This window comes from Tympanuchus pallidicinctus, unplaced genomic scaffold (assembly GCF_026119805.1).
Source record: "Tympanuchus pallidicinctus isolate F22 unplaced genomic scaffold, pur_lepc_1.0 scaffold20, whole genome shotgun sequence".
In the NCBI taxonomy this organism is placed as follows: Eukaryota; Metazoa; Chordata; class Aves; order Galliformes; family Phasianidae; genus Tympanuchus; species Tympanuchus pallidicinctus.
The window spans coordinates 5,876,113-5,897,857 of record NW_026294722.1 but is presented as its reverse complement, the minus strand read 5'-3'; the positions used below and the strand labels follow the sequence as shown (position 1 = coordinate 5,897,857).

At 51.8% G+C, this 21,745-nt stretch overlaps 1 protein-coding gene across 2 annotated transcripts; it reads right to left on the bottom strand.

The window, feature by feature from the left end:
* Positions 1-1,879: 1,879 nt before the first annotated feature.
* On the bottom strand, positions 1,880-13,242 carry GATA5 (GATA binding protein 5). 2 transcript variants are annotated; one of them, XM_052683848.1, is made up of 8 exons: positions 13,131-13,211; positions 12,938-12,986; positions 11,599-12,204; positions 9,469-9,635; positions 4,693-4,818; positions 4,001-4,088; positions 3,243-3,367; positions 1,880-2,648 (listed from the first exon to the last, which is right to left on the bottom strand). In XM_052683848.1, exons 3-8 carry the CDS (start codon positions 12,116-12,118, stop codon positions 2,499-2,501), a joined length of 1,176 nt encoding a protein of 391 aa, XP_052539808.1. In that variant the 5' UTR covers positions 12,119-12,204; positions 12,938-12,986; positions 13,131-13,211; the 3' UTR covers positions 1,880-2,498. The 2 variants fall into 2 exon arrangements, with proteins under 2 accessions (XP_052539808.1, XP_052539807.1); XM_052683847.1 differs by having other exon boundaries at positions 12,938-13,242.
* Positions 13,243-21,745: the final 8,503 nt, after the last annotated feature.

The window sequence follows — 21,745 nt, the reverse complement described above, 5'->3', positions numbered from 1 at the left end:
TTTGGAAGAGACCGTGGAGAAACATGAAACCGGCCTCATGGATGATGCCGTCCAGTGAGTGCAGGAAGGAAAAATTACATACATCCCAATTGTTTCACTTCTTGTCACCCTGCCCCATTTTGTCAGCCACCAGGCCCCAGAGTATCCCAACGGCCCGCCAACGGTTACCAACAGGCAATAAATAAAACCGCTGGAGCCACTGGTGTCAACATCTTGGCATTGTTTGGGTCTTCTTGTTTGCCTTTAAAATAACTCTGCCCCTCAGGGTCACATAGATGAGAAACTGAGGACCCCTTGCCTTCGCCCGCAGAAATCATTCTGTTGCAGCTTGCATTGTGCTGCTGGCGAATGTGGGATCTGGGAGGGTGCCCAGGAGCATTGCTCATGCTGCACCCGGGGCTCCTCCTTCCTGTGTCCCAGCATGTCAAGCTGGGACCCTACATTCCCTTGAGCCTGGGACATAGAACTGTAGCATCGATTGAGTTGGAAGGGACCATTAAAGGTCATCTGTTCCAATTCCCTTGCAATGAACAAGGATGTCACTATCTTCCCAACTCTCATGCGTACTGTTTGAGCTGGATTTGGGACTAGTGTCACACACCTTGTAGAGACTCAGCTCTGCATTGAAAACCCCGAGGGTTACATTCAGAGTGAAACATGCCCAAAGCTCTCACTGCAGAGGTAGGAAAGGTAGCAGTGAACCCAGGGAAGAGGTTGGTGCTCTGGTCTCTAGGGGTGTTCAAGAACCGTGCAGATGTGGCACTGAGGAACATGGTCAGAGGGCATGGTGGAGTGGGCTGGGGTTGCGCTTGGGGATCTTAGTGGTCTTTTCCAACTTCAATGGCTCTATGACTCTACGAAGATACTAATGAAACTCTGGAGGTGCAAGAAGAAAACCTCCAAAGATAGCTCTCATCAATGGGCTTTGCTAAAAGAATGGGCTGAAACTCCCCCCATGCTCTCACATTGAGGGACTGGCTGTGGGCTCACTGCTGAAATACGGAGGTGTCAGAAGGAGCAATCTCCTCAGTGCCCAGAGCATCTGCTCTCCTCCATCTCAGATGAGTCACGACATGATGCCAGATTTCACTCTCCCTGATCATCTTTAGCTGTTGTTTATAATAAAAGTCAAGCGATCCATCTCTCCTGACAAGAGGAAGAGTTGCTCCAGGAAGCCCTAGACAGGTCAATTTCTATATTAAGGAGCTATTGCTTGACAGTTTCCTGGCCATAAATAGCTGTCCAGGCAGGCTGGAGGTTTTATTTAGCAATAACAAATAAAGAAGGCCTTAGACATAACTTCATGACCTCACTCCCCCTTCATTTCCCACCCATCTCCATGCAGCACAGTCCCATCCTCACCCCAGCACCCCTAGCAAAGCATCTCTCCCCATTGCCCACCTCCGTGTTGCAGCTCCAAGCCCTGTATCTTCTCATTGCCCCGCTTGGATTCCAGCCCCAAAACCCACTCTGAGCCCATGGTTGCTCTGATGTAATCCCAAATAATCGCTCATAAAGGAACCCAGAGGAGTGAAGTGATCCCAGTGTCCCCAGCAGCACTGCAGGCACGCGCCGGTGCCAACTTGTGGAAACGCACATAGGTTTTGTATCACTGGCCATCTTCTGCTGCAGCACAACCCCAGGAAATTAATTCCTGCTTGGCTTTCCATAAAAAAAAAAGGGGTAAAAAGGAACCTCTAACCTAGAGGGCTGAAAGCTGAAAGTTCTTCACTGAAACATGCCCAAAGCTGCTGCAAGTACCTCCAGCACAGCCTCTGTTTTTCCATTCCTCAAGCCTTCCTCTGAACTTCTGGAAGACTCATTTCTGATTTTCTAATTCTTGGAGTTGAAAACCATGAAGGAAATACAAAAGAAAAACAGCATTTTGGAACTCTTTTATTGTTTGGGTGGTTTTAACCATTCTTGTCATGTGGTTTGCCTAAAATAATAATAAAAAAAATTCTTGTTTGGAGCTGGGAAAGGATGAGCGGTGTGTTTATTTCATGTCTGACTCATCAGCTCGGTGTTGGTACACTGAATGCTTCAGAAGCTAACACTCTATAGAGATGTTCGTTTTTAATATAAAACAGTAAATGTTTAAAACAACCGTTGCTTTTCTTTTTCCTCTTTTCTTCTCCCTGTTGTGGCCAATAAAACAGAAGGGAGGCCACACAGTTTACATTTTAATAAAATTAAGTTATTCGGTGCCACGTTATTACAGTCTTTATTGGAAAGTGGAATAAATTGCACACAGAGGAGTCATAGGAGGGAGAAATCACTGCGAATAAACATAGATTCTGGGATGCGTTTATTTGCTGGTTGCATCTCAAAGGAGGACAGCTTTCCGGGAGGAAAAAAAGACAGCCTCAGGGAGGCCACCCTGGGTCTCCTCGGATGGGGAGGAGCTTTCTGGGCACCCCATCCAGCCGGCGTCTTCCTCCCACATCCTCCAAGAGAAGCCCGTCCCGCGGTGAGCCAGGCTGCGGGCACGAGGGGTTCTATGCGAGCGCCAGGGCGCACCACGAGTCCTGCCGCAGCGGCACGCTCAGCCCTGGCTGCGGGGCCATGCTGCTGGGAGAGAAGGGGTAGTCCTCCGGCTCAAATTTGAACTCGCCGCCGGCCAGCGCCTCGTCTGACTGGCTCTGCGCCTGCCCCAAGAGGGAAGGGAAAGGTGTAGTCAGACAGCAAGTCGTTATCGTGCTTATCCTAATGTCGTAGCAGGGCTCCGATAGATCATGGGCACAGTATGTTATCCATCGTGCTAATTAGAGGTGACCAGGCCAGCAAGCATGGAGAAAGCATCCCAGCACCTGTCTGCACTTATTTATTGGCAACATGCATGCTTTAGACATCTCTGGGCACATGTCTATTTTTCAAGAGTGTAACACAGATCTGATTTATCTGTTTTGGACAAAAAAATCTCACCTGCATGCATGTCCAGCTTGAGAGGGCTAAGACCCTGCACCAAGTCAGGACAGGGCACCAAATGCCCATCTGCAGGTTAACTCTGAGCCACTTTTTCCTCCAGAAAGATGAAACACCTCTCCCACCAAACAAATCCTTAGGGTCTAAAGCACAGATAACATACGGCCTTTTCTTGGGAGCTATAGAGCTTTCCACCCAGGGTTGATCCCACTGGGTCACTGGGTGGCCTCTCAATGCAATGAGCAAATTGCTTGGCCTTATCAGGGCACCCAGGTCAGCCACAAGGAAGCGCGTGGGGCACAGCTCCTGTGCCTTACCTGGGACACCGACACAATGCCCGGCCCGGGGTACTGCGAGGTTGTGCTGGGCTCCGACTTTAAAGTGACCGTGCTGTCTGAGTTCGTAATGGAGGAAGGGGAGTTCGTGGCCGAAGTGGTGGATCCTGCAAGAAAAGGAGCACAGGGCAATGAAGGCACATGACAGACACAGGTTTATTCCTAAGGAGATCTGTATTTCAATAGCTAGCTCTGCACTGCGTGGCACAACGCCACTGCTCTCTTTCTCCACCATCAGGGCAATGCTCCGTATTTGACTAGCAATGCTTAAGGGTTGGAACTAGAAGACCTTTAAGGTCCCCTCCAACCTAAGCCATTCTATGATTCTATGCTTGTGAGGAAGGAAGGAGAACCCATTCACAGCCCAGTCATGCCACTCCTTCTATGGCCCAGAAGGGCAGATGCTGAATGTGTCCCAGTCCCTTCTGGACTCCCAAACACACCACCCCAAGCCCCAGTTTTTTTCCTGTTGCCCATTGTAGCTCAGATCTGCTTGAACACAGTACTGTAGGGCTGGAACCTGGTGCTCACAGAGCAGGAATCCCTCCAGGATCCATGATACCAACAAGGTTTTCTACCCCATATCCTCCTCTCACTCGAGGACTATGCCTAAATGAAGATCCTAAAGCAAAAGCAATCATCAGCGAGAAAAATCACAGTATGATTTTCTACTTTGCATAACTTCCTGCTGAGATGAACTGTGCCCCAAACCCCTGGGATGGGTGGGAGCAGCACTGTACCTGTTGAGGTTTTGCCTTTGGTAATGTTTTTTGGCTTCCTTTTCCTCGTCTGGATGCTTTCCTTTTTCATGGCCAGAGGTCTTGGTACCTTGACATTCGTAAGGTTTGGAATGATTAATATTGTGTTTTACTTAGCTCCTTCCCGCACATGCATTGCTTTCCTATTTACACGCTGCAGCTCATGCAATGCACCTAAAGTCCTTGTCCTTCACTACATGCTATTTTTCTCTGCAACAGGCCTTGGCTGGAAGATGTATAAGGCTAACAGCTAAGGCTTTCCCACAATTTATTTTTTCCTTTATTTCCTATTTTCCTTTTCCTGATTTATTGGTGACCCTTATGAGAGTGCACCACTAAATTAAACTGATGGCCGGGGCCTACACGACCCGGAGGGAGCAGTCATGGGATAAAGAGACTCGAACCTCCATGGCAGAAGCTTGAAGAGATCTGCATGGAGGAATGAAGACTTCTCTTGGCTGACAGACATGGTACTAAAAGTTTCCATCCTCTGCAAACGAGTATTATCAGTGTACCTCCCATGTACCTCCCATTTACCCCTTCACCTCATTCTGGGTAACCTCGGTAGAGGTCTCATAGCACTGAGCTATGGCTCTTCAGGCTCTGTTCCCTGCAGACCGGTGTCCCAGACCCAGCAGGAGGGATCCCATAACCCAGCACACCCCTGCCCTCACCCCATGGAGCTTCATGTACAAGCCGCAGGCGTTGCAGACGGGCTCCCCTTCGGCGTTCCTTCTCCAGAGAGTGGTGTTGGTTGTGTGGCAGTTAGTGCAACATAGGCCAGCACGTCTCGATGAGGACTTGAAAGCAAGCAAACAAACGCGTGAATGCACACATAGAAAAGGCAAACTGGGGAAGTTTCCTCTCATACAAAAACAAAATCTCCGTCTACAATGATTTCCTGGAAAACACGGAACACGCAATGTGAAGATAGCAAAATTCAGATGAAAGAAATTGCATTCAAATGAGATCACTCCAATTTGCAAGCGCTTTTTGCTTAAGCTCAATAATCCTGGCAGAATCCTCCCAGTCCATTTCACAAACCTCCAACGAGTGCTGGGAGTGATCAGGATCCAGAGCACAGTGCACATATCTCAGACGGAGACAGAAGGAAGATACCTAGCAGGCTTTCAGTTCACAAACAGCCAAAAACTGCTGTTGCTTTAAGTGAACTCCACTTCTGTTTCTCTGCACTCACAACTACCACTAAAGTTAGCAACACCCCAATTAATCTCTTGTTTAAGACAACTGGAATCAATTGGCTGAGCTGAGCAGAGCTGAGCTGAACTGGCCCATGAGTGGACCAGCAGAGTTATTTTCTGCATGTCTCACAGATAATCTGTTCCCTCACAGGCTGCAGAAACACCACGCAAACATTAACTAATTACATATTTTGTGAGTGCTGTGATTGCTGGCTCTGCAACGTTAATATTTCCAAACGAAGAAGGGAAATATTCTGGCAGAAGCAGCAAAATCATTTCTAACAACCGTACTCCGAGCCACTGGAAAATCCACAGGTCTCTATATACAGACGTGTCAGCTTAATAGGTGTTTCATTTCAACGTCTCTTAGCACCTCACATGGGAACTATTTTAATAACAGTAAGTATCCCAGTGATCTCAGTAACATCACGGCCTCTCTGCATTCAGGTGTGTGAATACATTACTCAGCCCTGAGAAGAATTACTCTGATTCCTCTCAAAGGCACACGATAGGCAATGCAGGCAATAAAGAATTCCCTGTTTGTTTATTTTTCCATTATACCGTGCAATCGTAAGTAATCAATATGACAAATGAGGTGGGGTGAGCAGGAATAAAAATGAAATGTTTTCACAAGGTTAGCAGTCAAAGAGAGATCAGCATTGAGTTTCAAGAGACACCAGTGATGGGCCCACGCTTTGAATCAGTGATTGCAAAGTGTTCTCAGCAACTATTTGCAAATAATGGTATTGCTCAGAAAATGGTTTGCCTTTCAAGAAATAACTGGGCAAAAATAATAATACGCTGAGGTGTGAGCTGACAAGCTGGGCACAGAAGAGGTCTCAACAGCTATTTTTGTCTGTAATATGGGGCATGGTGTCACAGCATGATCCTGGACCTGTTTTAGAGCTTTCTTAAAGCCTTAGAGCCACCAAGGCTGTGCCATTCACCTCTGCAAGCAGGAGGGCCCCCTGCCATCCAAGGGTGCTCAGCACCCCACACTGCTCCCATAAGGGCAAGGCCCTGAGGTGCAGCTCCTGCCACAGGAGTGAGGGGGAATTTGGAGCCTGGCATGGGCTACTGAGATCTATCATCACCTGCGGATGGACAAAGGCCAATGCAAAGCGCTTTGGAAAGCCCCGAAATTTCTGGGCAGGTCCCTGGGAGGGAGGAACACACTGTCCTGGTGTCACACGGTGTTGGGCTATCTGCTGAGGCATCAGTGCCTGCCTGTGTTTGCATCGCCTGCACAGCAGACACCATCCTCCATGGCCACAAGTTACACAGAAAACCCAGAAACCCTGTGAGAATCTGTCCCTACCCCACAGCTTGCCCGTGTAGCAAGAAAAAAGACAGTCAAGGCTGCTTTTGCTCTCTGAAGGACGACGGTACAATACATTATTGCTGGTTCCCAGCAGTTCCCCTAAAAGAAAGCACATTGCTGCCTGCCTCCACCCCACTGCCTTTGTACCACTCTGACCTTGTCTAGGAAGTTGTTGACTTCAACATTGTGCTCCAGTGTTTATTTATACAAATGCACCGTACACTCAAACAAAAACTCTTCACGGACCCGGCTTGACAGCCAAGTGCTGCTGATAAGCTCGAGGAACCATGAGCTGGTGCCTATCACATTAACTGTGCGCAAGTGCTGCTTGGACAGCTTGAAAAATTCGGATCCAGCAGGGCAGGTCCCTCCAAAGGGAGGCCCAAAGCTGTAGGAGACTTTGCTTTGCTTGCTTTTCAGAAGTACGGCATGATAGAGGGCAGCTGATGGCAATGTGAAAGTGTCTGCAGCACACATGATACACGGAACTAGCGAAGACTCCAAGTCCCTGAGGGACATGGTCAGTGGGCACGGTGGTCACGGGTTGATGGTTGGACTTGATGATCTTAACGCTCTTTTCTATCCTTAATGATTCTATGATTCTAAGTCAGGATGGTGTGGGAGCTGCCGGGCACAAGACTGGGTCTGTCGCCAGTGCTGCTCCTGCACTGGGAAATGCTCATGGGCAGAGGCACCCAGCGCCAGGAGCTGCTCCTGTGTGGTGAAGGTGGTCTGGCTTTTAGGGCTGAGTGTGAGGTATCATCTTTGAAACGTATCAATAAACTTTGGCTAGGAAGATCCCGCCTAAAATAAAGTGATGCTTCCCTCCTCCTCTCAGAAATATCCTTCCTGCTGAAAGCCACCAAGCTGTGCGTCCAGATACAGACAGAAGAAAAGCAGCTGTCCCTGCTGCCATCATCACAGAAAAAAAGAAAAAATGGACTGCAAATGACAGGATGACTGCATGAGCTGCAGGCACCATCTGCACTGTGTGCTCTATGTGCCACGTTGTGCTTGCTGGGGCCTTGCTCTGTGAAAACACAAGTTGGAATAACCGCAGCACAGCGCCTGCTTACAGAACAAAGGTCATAACGTAAAGGGCAAAAGAAACCCTTTTTCCTCTCTGTGCCTATATTTTGTTGTTCCTCATTGCTCCTCCAGCAGCGCGTTTCACCGCAGGCAGCCGTCCCCCATGGGTGCTGCAGAGAGGCTGTGAAATTATATGACCCCGAGCCCAGAAAGCAGGGAGCAGCTGGGGTGGTGGCTTTGCAGAGCACACCCAGGACCCTCTTGTCCATCATCAGTGGGTCCTCCTGTCCTCTGCCTTGTTGCAAAATGGAACTGCAAAATGGTGGAGCAGCCACGGTTTTGAAGTCTGTCATTCCCGAGTCAGAATGGGAAGTCAAAATCACGGCCTCTTTCCTTTTCCATGCAATAAAACGCCATCAGGTATTTCAGCCTCACTGAAGTGTTTCCCCTGGATAAGAGTATCAGCTCGTTCACTCGGGCTTTATCACTGCATTGATAGCCAACATAACAAAACGGCTGGAAATGCTGTGATAATTCCCTTCTCGTCCCTCCGAAACAATCTTAAATCAGAAAACTTTGCTGAAATGTTATGTCAGTGTTACTAAAAAAAAGCCTCACGAGTGCTACTGACTGCCCCGTGCCAATAGCAATGGACAAAATATTGGGTAATGGCAAGACCTGTCCCAATGCCTGGGTGGAAAAGCTGCTCAAAGAGCCCTGGAAATTCAGCCAGTGTTGTGTTTTGATGGCAGGCTCTGAAACGCAGGGTTTGAGTTCGACTTTCAATACACAGATTGTGTTTGCTCCAAAGAAATCACCCGCATTACTCTGAGATTTGCAGCTCAGCAGAGGCTGGAGCCTGGTGCTGGGTTTTGTATGTAACATAATTACATTTTGGTGAGATGGGCAAATCCTACCGGATAACATAACATGTATCGCAGGAACGCACTGATTTTGGTGAGTTGTCATTACGGAGTGATCTTCCAGAGAGCCTCTGCTTGTTTCGTTTTGCAAATAGAACCACATTTCCACGATCAAAAGCGAAATGAAGCATTTTATGCAATCCTAGATTTGTTTCTTATCGTTTCTTTGCACAGAAACTTGTCACTGTTGGGTTACTGCTAACAGTTTGTTTTGCAACACACAAAATAACTGCGGGAATACACCCGAGCAACAGCAAAAGGAACTCCCAGCTGTTCCCCAGCACGGCTCAGACAAACATCCTGTTTGTAATGACTGCTTCTGATGACAAGCTCTGAAACCAAAACTGTTACCACCAAATTTAAACATCCCAAAGTGACCGCACACAAAAAAAGGAGGCTCCTTTCCTCTCTCACCATGGGATCCCAATTGGAGGAAGCCCAACACCATGATGTGGGGAATTAATGCTTTACGCTGCCGACAAACAAGGAACTACCAAACCCCAAATTTTCCCTTAGGAGGTTCCAAGTGTGGTAACTGTTCCCCCATCCCGCTCCCATCGCAACCTGCCTGGGATCAGCCCTGCCTTTTCCAACTGCTCTGCCTGCACGTCCTTATGAAAAACCAGCGCACCATCACTACTGTAATAGGAAAAAAGCAACAAGCCTACGCTGAGAACAAGCTGGGAACAGAGTTGTGAGCAGCCTATAAAATCCCATACGTTTCCATACTGCAGGGACCCCTCCATTCGCCTCTCCCCCTTCTTGGTGCTGAGCTCCAACCTTTTGGGAGCAGTAATTTCGCAGCTTTGCTCCTTCTGAACCACTCTGGCTGACATCAACATTATCTATTCACAATTAGACTGAGAATCCAGCAGGCCCTAACACAGAGATGCCAACAGAACGTGCACCAGCAGCAGCCTCCAAAGCCTGCCCCCCACGCCACCCCCAGGCAGTCCAGCAGTGTCCCCTTCTTACCAGCCTCTTCTGGGGTTTGAGCGGCCGGTTGATGCCGTTCATTTTGTGGTAGAGCCCGCAGGCGTTGCACAGGTAGTGCCCGGTGCCATCCTTCCTCCAGAGCGGTGTGGACATGGCCCCACAGTTCACACACTCCCGACCATCCCCAGGAAACTCCTCCAAATACTCTGGAAGAGAGAGCCGAGGTCAGGAGCCGGCCCCATCGCAACGTGCCACCCGTGTATGGGGCACTGCAGGGCTCTAATCCCCCGTGCCCCACTGCTGCCATGCAAGGGATAACCAGGAGCTGGCCTCCATCCTGCAGAGCATGAGAAAAAAAATAAATCCTTTATTCTCCCCCCACGACTTCATCTTTCAATATTTTGCTCTAAGGCAAGGGGGATTTTCATCTACCCACACCCCAAAAATCGCAAAAGGGCTGTGGCTGCCTTCAGGATGGGAACAAACAGAGTCCATGCACGGTGTTATCCCTCCTCGGGCTGTAAAGATATTCCTAACTATCACCACGGTAATGATGAAGCCAGGGTTAAACAGGGCGCTTTTCCCGACTTCCATCACTGCGCGGTGCTCACCGGGGGCTCGGTGCTGTGCGGGGTCTGCGTGGAGGTTCAGCACTGCCGGCCCCACGCAATGCTCAGCAGCCACAAAGGGCCCCAAATATCCCCTCACTGGGGCTCCTCCGGGCATTTCTCCTCTCCCGATGGCCCCCGGAGCCGCCCGGCTCCAGCACTGCTGTTTACCCCACAGCCCGGAGAGAACGGAGCGAGCCTCCGATTTGAGAGCAGGATTTTCCCACTTTCTCCTCTTTTTTTTTTTTTTTCTTTCCCCTTTCTCTTTTAGAAAAAGTTTCCTTCGACGTGAAAATTGTTTTCTTCCAAAGAAAAATACTCTTTCCCCCCTCTCTCCCCCGCACCTCCTTCATTTTCGGTCGCCTTAAAAAAGATCCGGCTGCAAGAAAAAAAACAAAAAAAAGGCAAAGCAAAAAATCAAAATAAAAAAATTAAAAAAAAAAAAAGTGTAGATGGGAGGGAAGGAAATAAGAAAATAAAAAAGAGATACTGAAAAAAAAAAGTTAAAAAAGAATTTAAAAAGCAAGCCATAATTCATTAACTGAAAAAAATGTATAGTTTACGCTACTTAAGAGCGGTTTACACTATTCAAGAGCAAAAATAAACGGCACAGAGGACGGCGGTCTTTCCTCCGGGTCCCAAAGCAGCAAACTCGAAGTGCAGGAGACATTTCCTCCCTCGGTAGGAGCGGGGCGATCCGACCCCGCACAACGCAACGGATTTTCCGAGACAAAGAGAAAATCCTGGAAGCGAAGCGCTCCCGAGCATCCCCGGGTGGGAGGTAACGCCAGCGGGGAGGGGGCTGCGTCCCCGCTTTGCTTTGTTCTTGGGGCAAAGATAAGATAATTTGGATCACCGCAGTCAAGATGATAACGCGGCTGAGGTCTTGAAGCGGCTTTGAAAGGGCTTTGCGAGCCGCCGCCGGACGAGGATGCGGGAACAACCCCGGGGAGCATTGCTACAGCGAGACCTGAAAATTGCGTCTGTTTGGGTCGTGCTTTAAAGAGAGCCTGCGGTATGGGTGCGGGGGAGCAGTGCGGGGCTCACGGGTCAATGCATGAACCTCTCCAAAGGCCGCGGGGCGATGCAGCTGCGGACCTGTTTGGGTGAAGGCGAATGAGGAGACCGAGAGTCTGTCCGAATATAAACTCATTTACCACAATAAATTACTTAAAAGGGTGGGAGCTATAAATCTGCCCCGCTAATTTAAACACAAGGGTAAGTATTGAAGTACAGGCACAAAGTCGATATTGTGGAGAGGAGATATTCGCGGGGGGGTGAGGGGTGCTGGACGGCCTCTGCTCCTCTGTCCTCTCCTTTGAAACGCGTTCTTTGCCCTCCGTGTAACACAAACATACACACGCACGCACAGAACGCTCCGTATAGGGTCAGCCCGCCGTTCCCTCTACCCGAACCATCCTTCCATCCCTGGGTAAAATCTTCCCGACGGGAAACAAAACCCGCGGCGCGGTTCATCCCCACCAAAGCACCGCGCACGGAGATGCTCCGACTCGAACCGAGAGAATCTCAACGCCCAGAGGCGGCGGTGAGGGCGACCTACCGAAGGTTGACCTGCGGCCGGGCAGGGCCGCCTGCCTTGTCTGCAGGCTGTGCAGCACGCTGCTCTCAAAGTGTCCGGCCGTCCACGAAGGCGGTAGCTCAGGGGTCACGTAGGCAGGGTAGGGGCTGGAGTAGGACCCGTTAACCGAGCGCACCAAAGCGTTGCCGTACTGCTCCCGGCCCCCGCCGCCCAGCAGCAGGGGCCCCTGGTAGGCACCGTCGCGCCCCGGGGGGCTGCTGCCCGGGGGGCTGTGGGGATACGAGAAACCCGACGGCGGGTGCGGACTGCCGGCGTTGAAGGCGGTGGTTTCGCCGCTGCTCTGAGCCCAGCCCGGAGGGTTGCCGAGGTGGCTTTGGTGCGGCTCGCAGCTTTGCAGGTAGGGGAGCGTCTGCAGCACGGAGGGCACCCGGGTGGTGGGCACGTAGACGGGCGAGCCGGTCGACGAGTGCAGGAAATTGCCGGAATCGTGGGAATAAGCCGACTGGCCATGGTTGGGGGCGAGGGCCAGGCCCTGATACATGTTCCGTCCTCGGCGGCGGCGGCGGCGGCTGCTCAGGGCCCGGCCGGCTGCGCCCCGACGTTGCCGAAGCGCTCACTCAGAGGCACCTGAGGGGCAGAGCCGAGAGTCGTGGCTGAGCGAGGCCGGAGCACCCCGCACCTCTCCCGGCCCCCGGCCCCCGGCCCCCGACCCACGCCCCGCTCCAGGCTCCGTCTGTAGGAGACCCCGCGGACCCCGGTCCGAGGCCCTTCTTGCTTCCCCTCGTGAAAGCGCCGCTTTCCTTAAAGCAGGAGCTTTCGCTTTATGTATATGCAGAGATTTCTCTTTCCTTTAAGCTTTCCTCTGATCCGCTCCGTCCCATAGGGTCGACCAAAGAAATCCACTGAACGAACAGCAGCGCCCGCGGCTCCGTCCCACCCGGCCCCGTCCCAGCTGCTCGGGCATTTCCAAGGATCCGAAAAAAACAGATTTTTTTTTTTTTAACAAAAGTATTTCCTTTCCCGTCTTTTTTTTTTTTTTTTTTTTTTTTTTTTTTTTTTTTTTTTTTTTGAGCTCCGGGCCTGGATCAGGCACCGGGGCCTGGTGGAAGAGCTGGTGGAAGGGAGATGCGGGCTGTGCCGGGGTCCCCGGGGCGCTGGGGCCGGGAGCTTTGGGCAGCGGCCCCGGCCCAGGGGCGGCCCCGATGTCCCCCAGCGGCCAACGCTGCCGTTTTCTTGTTGAAAAGAGAAATAACGCTATCGTGGCCTCCCCGTGCTGATGGAGCCATCGCAGTTACAGGGGGACCTCACTCCCCAGAAGAGCATCCCACCCCCGGGTGCCTCATCCCATATCGGTACTCACATGGCAGCGGGCCGAGAGCGGAGCCGGGCATGGCCGGGTGGGCATGAAGCTGCGCTCAGACCATGCAGGGAAATCCCAGGAAAATCAGAATAATAATAATAATAATAATAATAATAATAATAGAATAAAGTTTATAGGAAAAAAAAAAACAAACCAAAACAAAAAAACAACACCAAACAAAAATGAAAACTACCACCACTGTGCCCAGGCCGTGCGGGGCCGGCGCTCCCTCCCCCGTTCCTCCCTCCCTTCCTTCGCCGCCGTCTCCCGTGGGTGCGTCCCCGGCTGCGCCCGGCGGGGAAGTGGCGGCGGCGGCGGCGGCTCCGGCTCTTTACGGCGGGGGCCCCGGTGCGGCCCGGCCCACGTGACGGCCGCCGGGGTAGCCCCGGTCCCGGCGAGGATTGGGCTCCTCCCGGCGGGGGTGTTGGGGGTTGGGATACGTCCCGCCGGCTCCTCTCCCGGCGGGGGGGACTCGCCCTTCGGTTCTCCCCTGGAGCGGGGCCGTGGGCGCCGGGAGGACGGGGGCAGAATGCGGCCCTCGAGGACGACCCGCGTCCCCCCTTTCCTGTTGACCCCCCCTCCCACCTCTAGCCGCAGGGATGGAGGTGTCCGCCCGCCCCCGGGCTGGGGGTGGCTCCCGGCTTTATTTTTTCTGGGTTTCTCCGCTGTCCCAGCGGGAGGCGATGCCCCCCCCCGGATCCTGGTTTCTCGCAGGAACCAGAGGGGAACACACCGAGACCTTTCCGACAGGGCTGTCGGGTTGCAAAGGATGTGGCGAAGCGCTTTTCTGCTTCGAGCGAGAGCTCCCGCACTCGTTTGCGACAAAACCCAGAATACTGGGGACGGGAGTCTCACCAGCAGGGCCCCCACCTCTCCGTGCACAACCCCAGCGGCGCGTGATCCCGACGCCGGGGCGATGCTCGCAGTCGTGTCCAGATCTCAGGGCGGCTCCGACCCCTCGCCGCCCCATCGGGGCCCTGCTGTCCCCATTCCCTCTGCTCTGCCTCATTCCCGGGGCTCTGCTGTTCCCCGGAGAAGCGCGGCCTCCTCCCTTGCAGCTGACCGCGCAGCAGGGACCCGCAGCGGGCCGGGAAACAGCAGAAGCCTTTTCTCCAATTTTCCCCGTCTGTTCGTCCCCAGGAAGGGGCGGCAGGAGGAGAAGGCGCACTTAAATCCCCGCGTCCTCCTGACCCGGTAATTTGGTCGATTTAACTCTTCTCTGAGACAGGGCAACGGGACCGGTCCCCACCGGCCGCCGGCACAGTCCCTTCCTTTGGAGGGAAGAAATAATTTCGTCATTCTTAGGATTTGCTTTCGGGAGCGGCTGTCGGGATCCGGCCCCGAGCCCTCCCGGCAGCCGAGCTCCGAGCGGTCGGGGGAGTGCGGCCCGGCTCCGCGGGGACCACCGCTGCGGGAAGGGTGGGAAATTTCGGCTCCAAAATAAACCGGGGCAGGAATGCCAGCTATTTCCCTCCGAATAATGCGAGGCAACAGGCTGGGGATCTGTATTTATTTCCTTGCTACGTTCAGGAGAAAGCGGCCGTTTACTACCGTCCCTCGAAACAAAATAATTGTTATACGTATATTAAAAAGGTGCGCTAGAGAAAGAAAATAACAACGGGAAGAAACGTCTCACGCGTTAAAACAGCTCCAAACCCGCGGCAGCCGCGGCTGAAGCACCGCCGGAGCTCCGTTCGTTTCGGTTCTGTGGTTGGGAGCGGGTGAAGCCGTCGGGCTCGGCCGTTGCCCGCGAATGCGTGAGTTCCCAGGCGTCGCAATTACAAAGCGCCATTTAATGGTGATTTAGTCTTGAAAAGATCAAAAATAAATAATAATAATAATAATAATAAAAAACGTGCGAACCGCCCGTTCCTATCGCTTGTGGTGTTCAAATAAAAATAGGAACACTGAAAGAAACGAGGCTATGCTGAAATCCGGGGGCATTTTCGCTAGCCTCACGAAAACCTGCCCGCAGACGCGTTGCCTGTGCGTGTATTCAGCCCCCTCCGATTTAGCACTTTTCCAACCCAATTTTTCCTCGCCGTGGCATCAGCTCTGCCCTGCGGTGCTGCCAACCGGAGCGGCGGGTTCCGAGGTGGCTCCTCCCGCAGTCGCCCCGGGCAGAACCGCGGGGACACGCAGGGCTGCGGGCAGGTGATCCCGCACCGGGGCTTTCCAGCACGAACCCCAGCAGTTTACCGCAACTTTCCGCGGTTGGACCGGCTGCGTGTTGCGGGACGAGCTGGGCAAAGCCCGGGGTGCTGCCACCCCGTCCACGCGTGACTGCAGCCTGGGTGTTAGTCGCGCAGCCGATAGTGAAGATGGGGAGACGGTGAGTTCGGGGTGACCACGGGATAGGGGGCCGCACCCGGCGCTCGGAATGAGCCTGCCTTTCTTTGCTATTTGGATGGGTTTGGAAAAATTCGAGTTGCTCTCAGTGCACGAATCGGCCCTAGGTCCTCCTTCGAACCGGCCGCGGATGATGCTTCAGGGCAGCCGAGATGGAGGGGACGGCGCGGCCGTGTCGGTGTGCCGCCCGCAGCCCTCACTCGGCCGGGACGTGGGATGAGGAACGGGCGGGGTCTCCCTGACGCTCCCTGCACCGCCGAGGTAGCCCCTTCACCCCCCTCCCCCCCCCTCCAAATGCCGGGCAGGACACGGTGCCGGCGCTGTGTGGGACTCGAGAGGGACCCTACGTGGGCGCAGAGCCGAGCATGAAGTGCCAGAGCTCTCTGCATATCCCCCAGATCCTAAAGAAGTTTAGACGTGCACAAGAAACCCAGACACAAACGCCGGGGCAAGTGTTCCTCGGACTCCTGGAGAGACCAAATCCCTCTCCTCCATCCCCACCCGGAGTTCATCCCTAGGACAGATCTCTGCCACCGCGGCCGTTAGATAGGCTGAGTCGGACCCGTCCCTGCTTTTCCAGGCCAGCGTTCTGCAAGAGGCAGAGACGGTGCCCCCCGTCCAGACTGGGTCCGAGGAGGGCCGGTGCTTCTCGGCACGGCTCCCGGGGGAGGCCTGACCCCTCCAGGTGAGGCTCCCCCGGCCCGGGACAGACTGCCCGGCGCCCCGGCCCCTCGGCCCTAATCCCGCTCCGGCTGATTTGTGAGCCCTACGCGGGGGCGGACGCACGGGAGCGCGCTGCGAGGTCCCGAGGGGGGCCCTTAGCCCCCTCCAACAACAAAAGAAGAAAAAAGGGAAAAAAAAAAAAAAAAAAAAAAAGAAACGGAAAGTGGAGAGGGGAGGGTAGGAACGTACCCAGTCCTGCTGCTCCTGGCATGCAAGAGGCAAGGCGCACCCTGAGCGGGGAATTCCGAGTCCCTCTCGTTCCATCGAGAGGGTGGCAATTAATTAAATACGCTCCCCTCCTCCCCCCGCCTCTCCCGGGCCGCAGCATCCTCCCCCGGGGCTCAGAGGCGGCTCGCGGCCCTCCGCCCTGCTGTGAAGGGGAACCCATCGAGTGTTTGGCCCCCGCAGCCCCCATGGGCAGCGCTGAGCTTTCTAGTTCCGCACCCATCTGCCAAATGAATGGCTCTAGGGGGAGGACGAACTTCCCAGAGGCTGCTTCCCCCGGCTCAGGTGAGCTAAGAAAATGAGGGACCTATGCGAAGGGACCGGTAGGGTCTATGCTACCCTGGATCAGCATCTGTGGTCCCCATCCCCTGCTCCACATCCCTCCTGCCCACTGTATCCTGAGCCCCTTCCTATCCTGTCTCCAAGGCTAGTGAGGGGCTGTGGGCAAAGGGTGAGCTGCTCCAGGCCAGGCAAGCAGGGACAGGGGGTTTGTGCCTGTAGGAGTGAGGGAGGCCAGAGGGCTGAAGCTCAAAGGGGTTAAACAAACAGTAGGCTCTGCCAAAAAATATTTATCTCCTACTATATGCATGTGGCAGTGGTTCTCAGGTAGAGGGGCATTAGTGGAGAGGGAAAGTATTTTGAATCTTTCCCCCTCTTACTCTCAGCTTCAATCCTGTTTTGTTCCTTAGCCCATAAGAGTTTAACTGGCATGAAAAATAAAAACAGTTCCACAGAGCTGATGTCGGCTGCTGTCCTCTAACAGCCCTGAACACGGGGATGCTGCAGTCTCAGCTGTTCCTCCAGCCACTCTCAAGTCAACAGCAGTCACAAAAATCACTTCCTTTGGTATTTAAAGCAAACCAAACACAAACAACAATTTGTGCCCTCTAAAGTACCTAGGCATGAGCTTGTGGCCTTTGCTTGTGTGATTTTGGCCTCAATTATTTAAAATGCATTTTCCCTTATTTTCATTTAACATAAAGTGTTGGGATCCCACAGCTGATGAGGGCAGAGGTGTGGGCTGGGGCTGCAAAGCCACTGCTGTGAGCGGCCCAAGAGGGCTCACACCACCTCCTTGTTTGCAGATGGGCAAATGGAGCATCCCGGGGTTATCAGAGGCAGGGGTCTCTGTGGGCTTCCACCTTACCCCAGCCCCATGGCACAAGGACATTCAGCATAGTTCCCAGCAGGGGCTCAGCACCGTGGTGGAGGTGAGGATCCAACCAACCTGGATCCGTACTGCATGATGTTTTTCATACTGTGAAAATGGAAAGAGTTTCTCTGAACAAACTGGTGATGGCAACTAGCAGAGGAGCAGCGAGCAAAATCTCCAACACGAAACCAACTCCAGAGCCCACCCAGCCATGTGGGGTTTGCACTGCGCTCCCCACTTCCCAGGCACTAAATGGGGAAAGGGGGAAAAAAAAAGAAGGGAAAAAAAGAAGAAGGAAAAAAAAAGGGCTATTTTGGTATATTAACCTCCCTGTGGCCAGGTGAAAGGTTAAATTCACATGATTCATTGGCGGCTGAGAGACAGCACTTTGTTGCTAGGATTTTGGGGAATGCGGAGGGCTCCGGCGAAGGAGTCTCGCTAATCTTTAAGGGAGGGAGCCAGGCTCCTGTCTGACGGCTGCAGGCCCAGCGGCTCTGTGTTTCATTTCAGACTGTCACTCTCCTATCTCTCAGCTCACTCCCAGCTCCAGCTTGCTGCCAGATCTTGGGAACTGTTAACTCAGACAAATTTATAGATGGAAAAAGAACAGTTAGCCATTGTTCCTGGGGTGGGGGAGGGAAGGGAACGAGGAGCTTCGGCGACCAAAGTCGTGATGTAACCTGGTTGGTGTGGCGTGGTTGGGAGAGACTGCAGTGGGTCTTCCTGTGCTGTGCAGGGAGATTGGGACTGCTATTGACTGCTAAATGTTGGGAAATAGGATGCTGGTGCCCACGCCTACAGGAGATTTTTTTAGCGTGTTCCCACAGATGAGTGGTCTCTCCCAGTGGGACACTCTGGGATATGAGCTCACTTTTTCACCTCAAATCCCATGATGCCAGTTGTTTTTTCCTGAAACTTCAGATTTTAATGCAAGTACCAGTGTCCTCATAAGCAAAGTGTCTGGCTTTGTGGGGTGCCAAGGAGATGGGACAAAAGGGAGATCTCAAGGATTAAAAAAGAAAACTGAAACAGCAAATCCAGATTCATTATTGTTTGGGAGTGCCATGATTTTTAGAAGGTGCTACTGAGTTTGGGAACTTCGGGCTGTGTAGGAGTAGAATGTAGTTTTGTCTACACAGGAGAAAAGTGGAGACCAAGGAGTTGTGTGACATGGTGCTTTGCTCACCAGTCAGATACTGCCCCAACAGCCTTGAACCTTGAAAAAGGTTGAATACCTTTTCAGTATTAAATTAAAAGTCATATTTGGAAAACAAGAGAGCACTCACTCACCCCAGTATTTGGTTTACAGCTTTTGGATAGACTATGGCTCCTGAGCATGGCTCTTTTTTGGACACATCTCTTCCACAGCTTCCAGAGCAGACACAGCCTCAGAGAGTCTCCCAGCAGCAGCGCTGTGCTGGTGTTGCCATCCTCATGGCTTCTGTGGTCCTCTTCAGCATCTGGAGATCATCTCTGGTCCTTTGCTCACAGCTTGTTTGTTCACAGGGACACAGGGAAGGCTTCGGAGGGGGTAGTGGGTCTGCTTCTGCACACAGCTTCAGGCCAGGAGGAAGCTACACCTCAGTGCAAGAAACCACTTGGGCTTTTAGAACCACTCTGACTCCAGATCTCCAGTGTTATACCTTTGTAGATGTGTACAGAGTGGATGGAAATAATGAGTTTTGAACTTTAAAAATAAATGACAATTTATGAAGTCTTTGGGTAATCCAGCCGCTTGAGAGCCTGGCTGTACAGAAGGTGCTGCCCTCTTCCAGGGCAAATGAGATGCAAATGTCTTTTTTTAGTCAGAATTCTGTACAAATTGGATTCTGAAGGACCAGAAGGCACCTGGGTCCTAAAGCATGCTTCCTCCTTATTCTGCTTATGAGTTTTATGTTGCTTTGCAGTCCAAAGTCAACTGCAATATTAATGCTCATTGTCCACTTAATGTTGTATCTGTAAGCAGAAGCATTTATTTTTTTCCACTGCAGTTTTGGTGTGAAGTTGTTGACTCAGAACACTGGCATAGAACAGATGTGCACTTATAAATGCAGATCTGAATTCATGTCTGTAGAAATCTTCCACTGAAGTTAATGAAGATGCCCCAGCGATGAATTTGGAGCACTGTTTGCATTTGGGGCTAATTTTCTTTTTGCACCTTTCTCTTTGTCTATTTTATGTGCTTCAAAATAATCTTCCTTGAGGAAGAAATGGCACAGTGGATTCTCATAAGCAAGGCACTGAAAGGATGTGACGAATGAACAGTTCAGCCTTTCCTATCCAGTAGAACTAAACTTAATGTTCGCTGCATTGCTTTGCCATGCTTAATTTTAATACCCCCACATCCAGTGTTTTTTCTGCCTTCATTCACTATGTTTGCAGGCTGCTCTTTCTTTTCACAACTTCTCTACCACATCTGACCTGCTGTGGTTTTGGCCAGCAACCCTTCTCCACCTCCCTCAAATCCCCTTGCCACTTCTCTCCGCCTCTCTGGCTGCATCCCTGACCTCCCCTACCCTCATTTTTCACCCTCTGAGCAACCTCTCAGCCCTCACTGCCTGCATTTTTCATTCACTTTGGCATGGAAACATGGCTCCAATTAGTTGGGAAGGTGGTGTGGAGAGGAAGAGGTGACCATTACAGACAGAGCAGAAGCAAAGCACCTCTTGCAGTATCTGGACAACTGCTTCCGTGCTTTAATGCTCTGGACTTGGTGAGGAGGAAGATAGAGGTTTTTCTTACCTCTCCAGACTTGCAAATATAAAGTCAAGGCAGAATCTGGGCCATAGCTGGTGCTGCCCAACTGCTTTCTCCTTGCACAGTGGAAACCCTGTGGTCCTGTGTTCATAGTAGTGCACGGGGGAGTACTCGGCACTGGGCCACTTGCAATCTCCTGCTCACTCCTGAGATTGCACAGAAACACACTGAGCAAAGCCATGTGTTACGAGGAGCCACTGGAATGACTTGAAGCAAGCTGAGATATGCAGAAGCAGAAGTCCTGGCAAGACTTTATTTGGTTCCCTGTAGACAGAAAATGATGAGTACATATATCTAATCTGCCTGCACGCAGGCCAATCTCTAGACAGAGTTTAGCCATTGCCCAGTGTTTCCAAACCTCCAGCTCCACAGCCGGTCAGCTGGGCCTTTTCCACAGCCAGAACTGGGTCCTCTCTCCAGGGTTGTAGCTGATCTGCATACAATGGGCACCGTGGGTTGAAGCTAAGGTCACCACTGAACGCGTGTGTTTCCAAGGGCTGTTTGATCAAACAGAATTTGCAGACCGGGACAGTTATTGACAAGGCTGACAAAAGTGATGCTGCAATGATTTACAGTCCAGGTGTGTTTTCAGAGCAAGATATTTACCTGAGACCCCAACAACAGTTAAAATTTAATCCTGAGAGACCTCCTCTGGCTGTTTTTTTTTTTACAAAGTCTTCAGGGTCACAGCTCCTGGACCATTTGAAGTCTTCATGCAAATAACCAAAGGTTTGGGAACTTCCGGGAGAAATAATAGCAGATGCAGTGATTTAAAATGCTCTTTAATGGATATAAAATTGGAGAGGTGAACTGATATAGGATGCCCTTTCCCTTATCCCAACCGTACAGTTCTCTACAATAAACCTCTCTGAATATGTATACACATTAGTCAGGATTATCTCTGAAAGTCCCACAGGCTAAGAATATGGATCCTGGAGACGTCAGCAGGAGGATTCATTAGAGGAGACGGCAAGTGCTTGGAAATGGGAAATGCACTCTCTTATAAACACAGCCTGCACTGGGGCTGACCTCGGGACTGAGCAGCATTGGCTGGAAAGCAGAGAAGGAAAACAGTGTTCATACCATCACCACTTCTTGTAACCAACGTTGTTACCGAGGTGGATGTAACTCCTCTCCATGTTCAGATGGAGGCAACACTCACCCTGAAGGCTGAGCCTGCTGGAAAGGGAGCAACAAGTCATCCCAAATGTCCCCTCAGAATTCTGAACGTTAGACTTTTTCAAGGAAAGGGTAGATGTGGCACTGAGGGATGTGGTCAGTGGCCATGGTGGGGTAGGGTTGGATTTGGGGATCATAGAGGTCTTTTCCATCCTTCATGATTCTGTGATTCCATGATTCTGTGATTCTATGCCAGGTTTTGTGGCACGCGGTTGGACCCCATCAGGGATTCCCTTCTGCTCATGTGCTGAACTTCCACGTGACCGAAGCATCACACATTTCCAGTCCTGCAAAACCAAATTTGCCACTGTGTCTTAAATCTTACCAGCCCTTTAAACTTTGTGATATCAGAACTCATGTCTGCAGCTGAGTTCTTGTGTACGAAGATGCTGGGTGAACTCTCAAGATCCCCTGTTTGTGCA

Excerpts from the sequence above, each read along its gene's own strand:
- GATA5 (XM_052683847.1), bottom strand. The coding sequence starts at position 12,118 with ATGTATCAGGGCCTGGCCCTCGCCCCCAACCATGGCCAGTCGGCTTAT. Across the intron at positions 3,368-4,000 it reads CAAAGGCAAAACCTCAACAG|GATCCACCACTTCGGCCACG; the intron begins GTACAGTGCTGC and ends CTTTTCTTGCAG. Across the intron at positions 2,649-3,242 it reads GCATTGTGTCGGTGTCCCAG|GCGCAGAGCCAGTCAGACGA; the intron begins GTAAGGCACAGG and ends CTCTTGGGGCAG.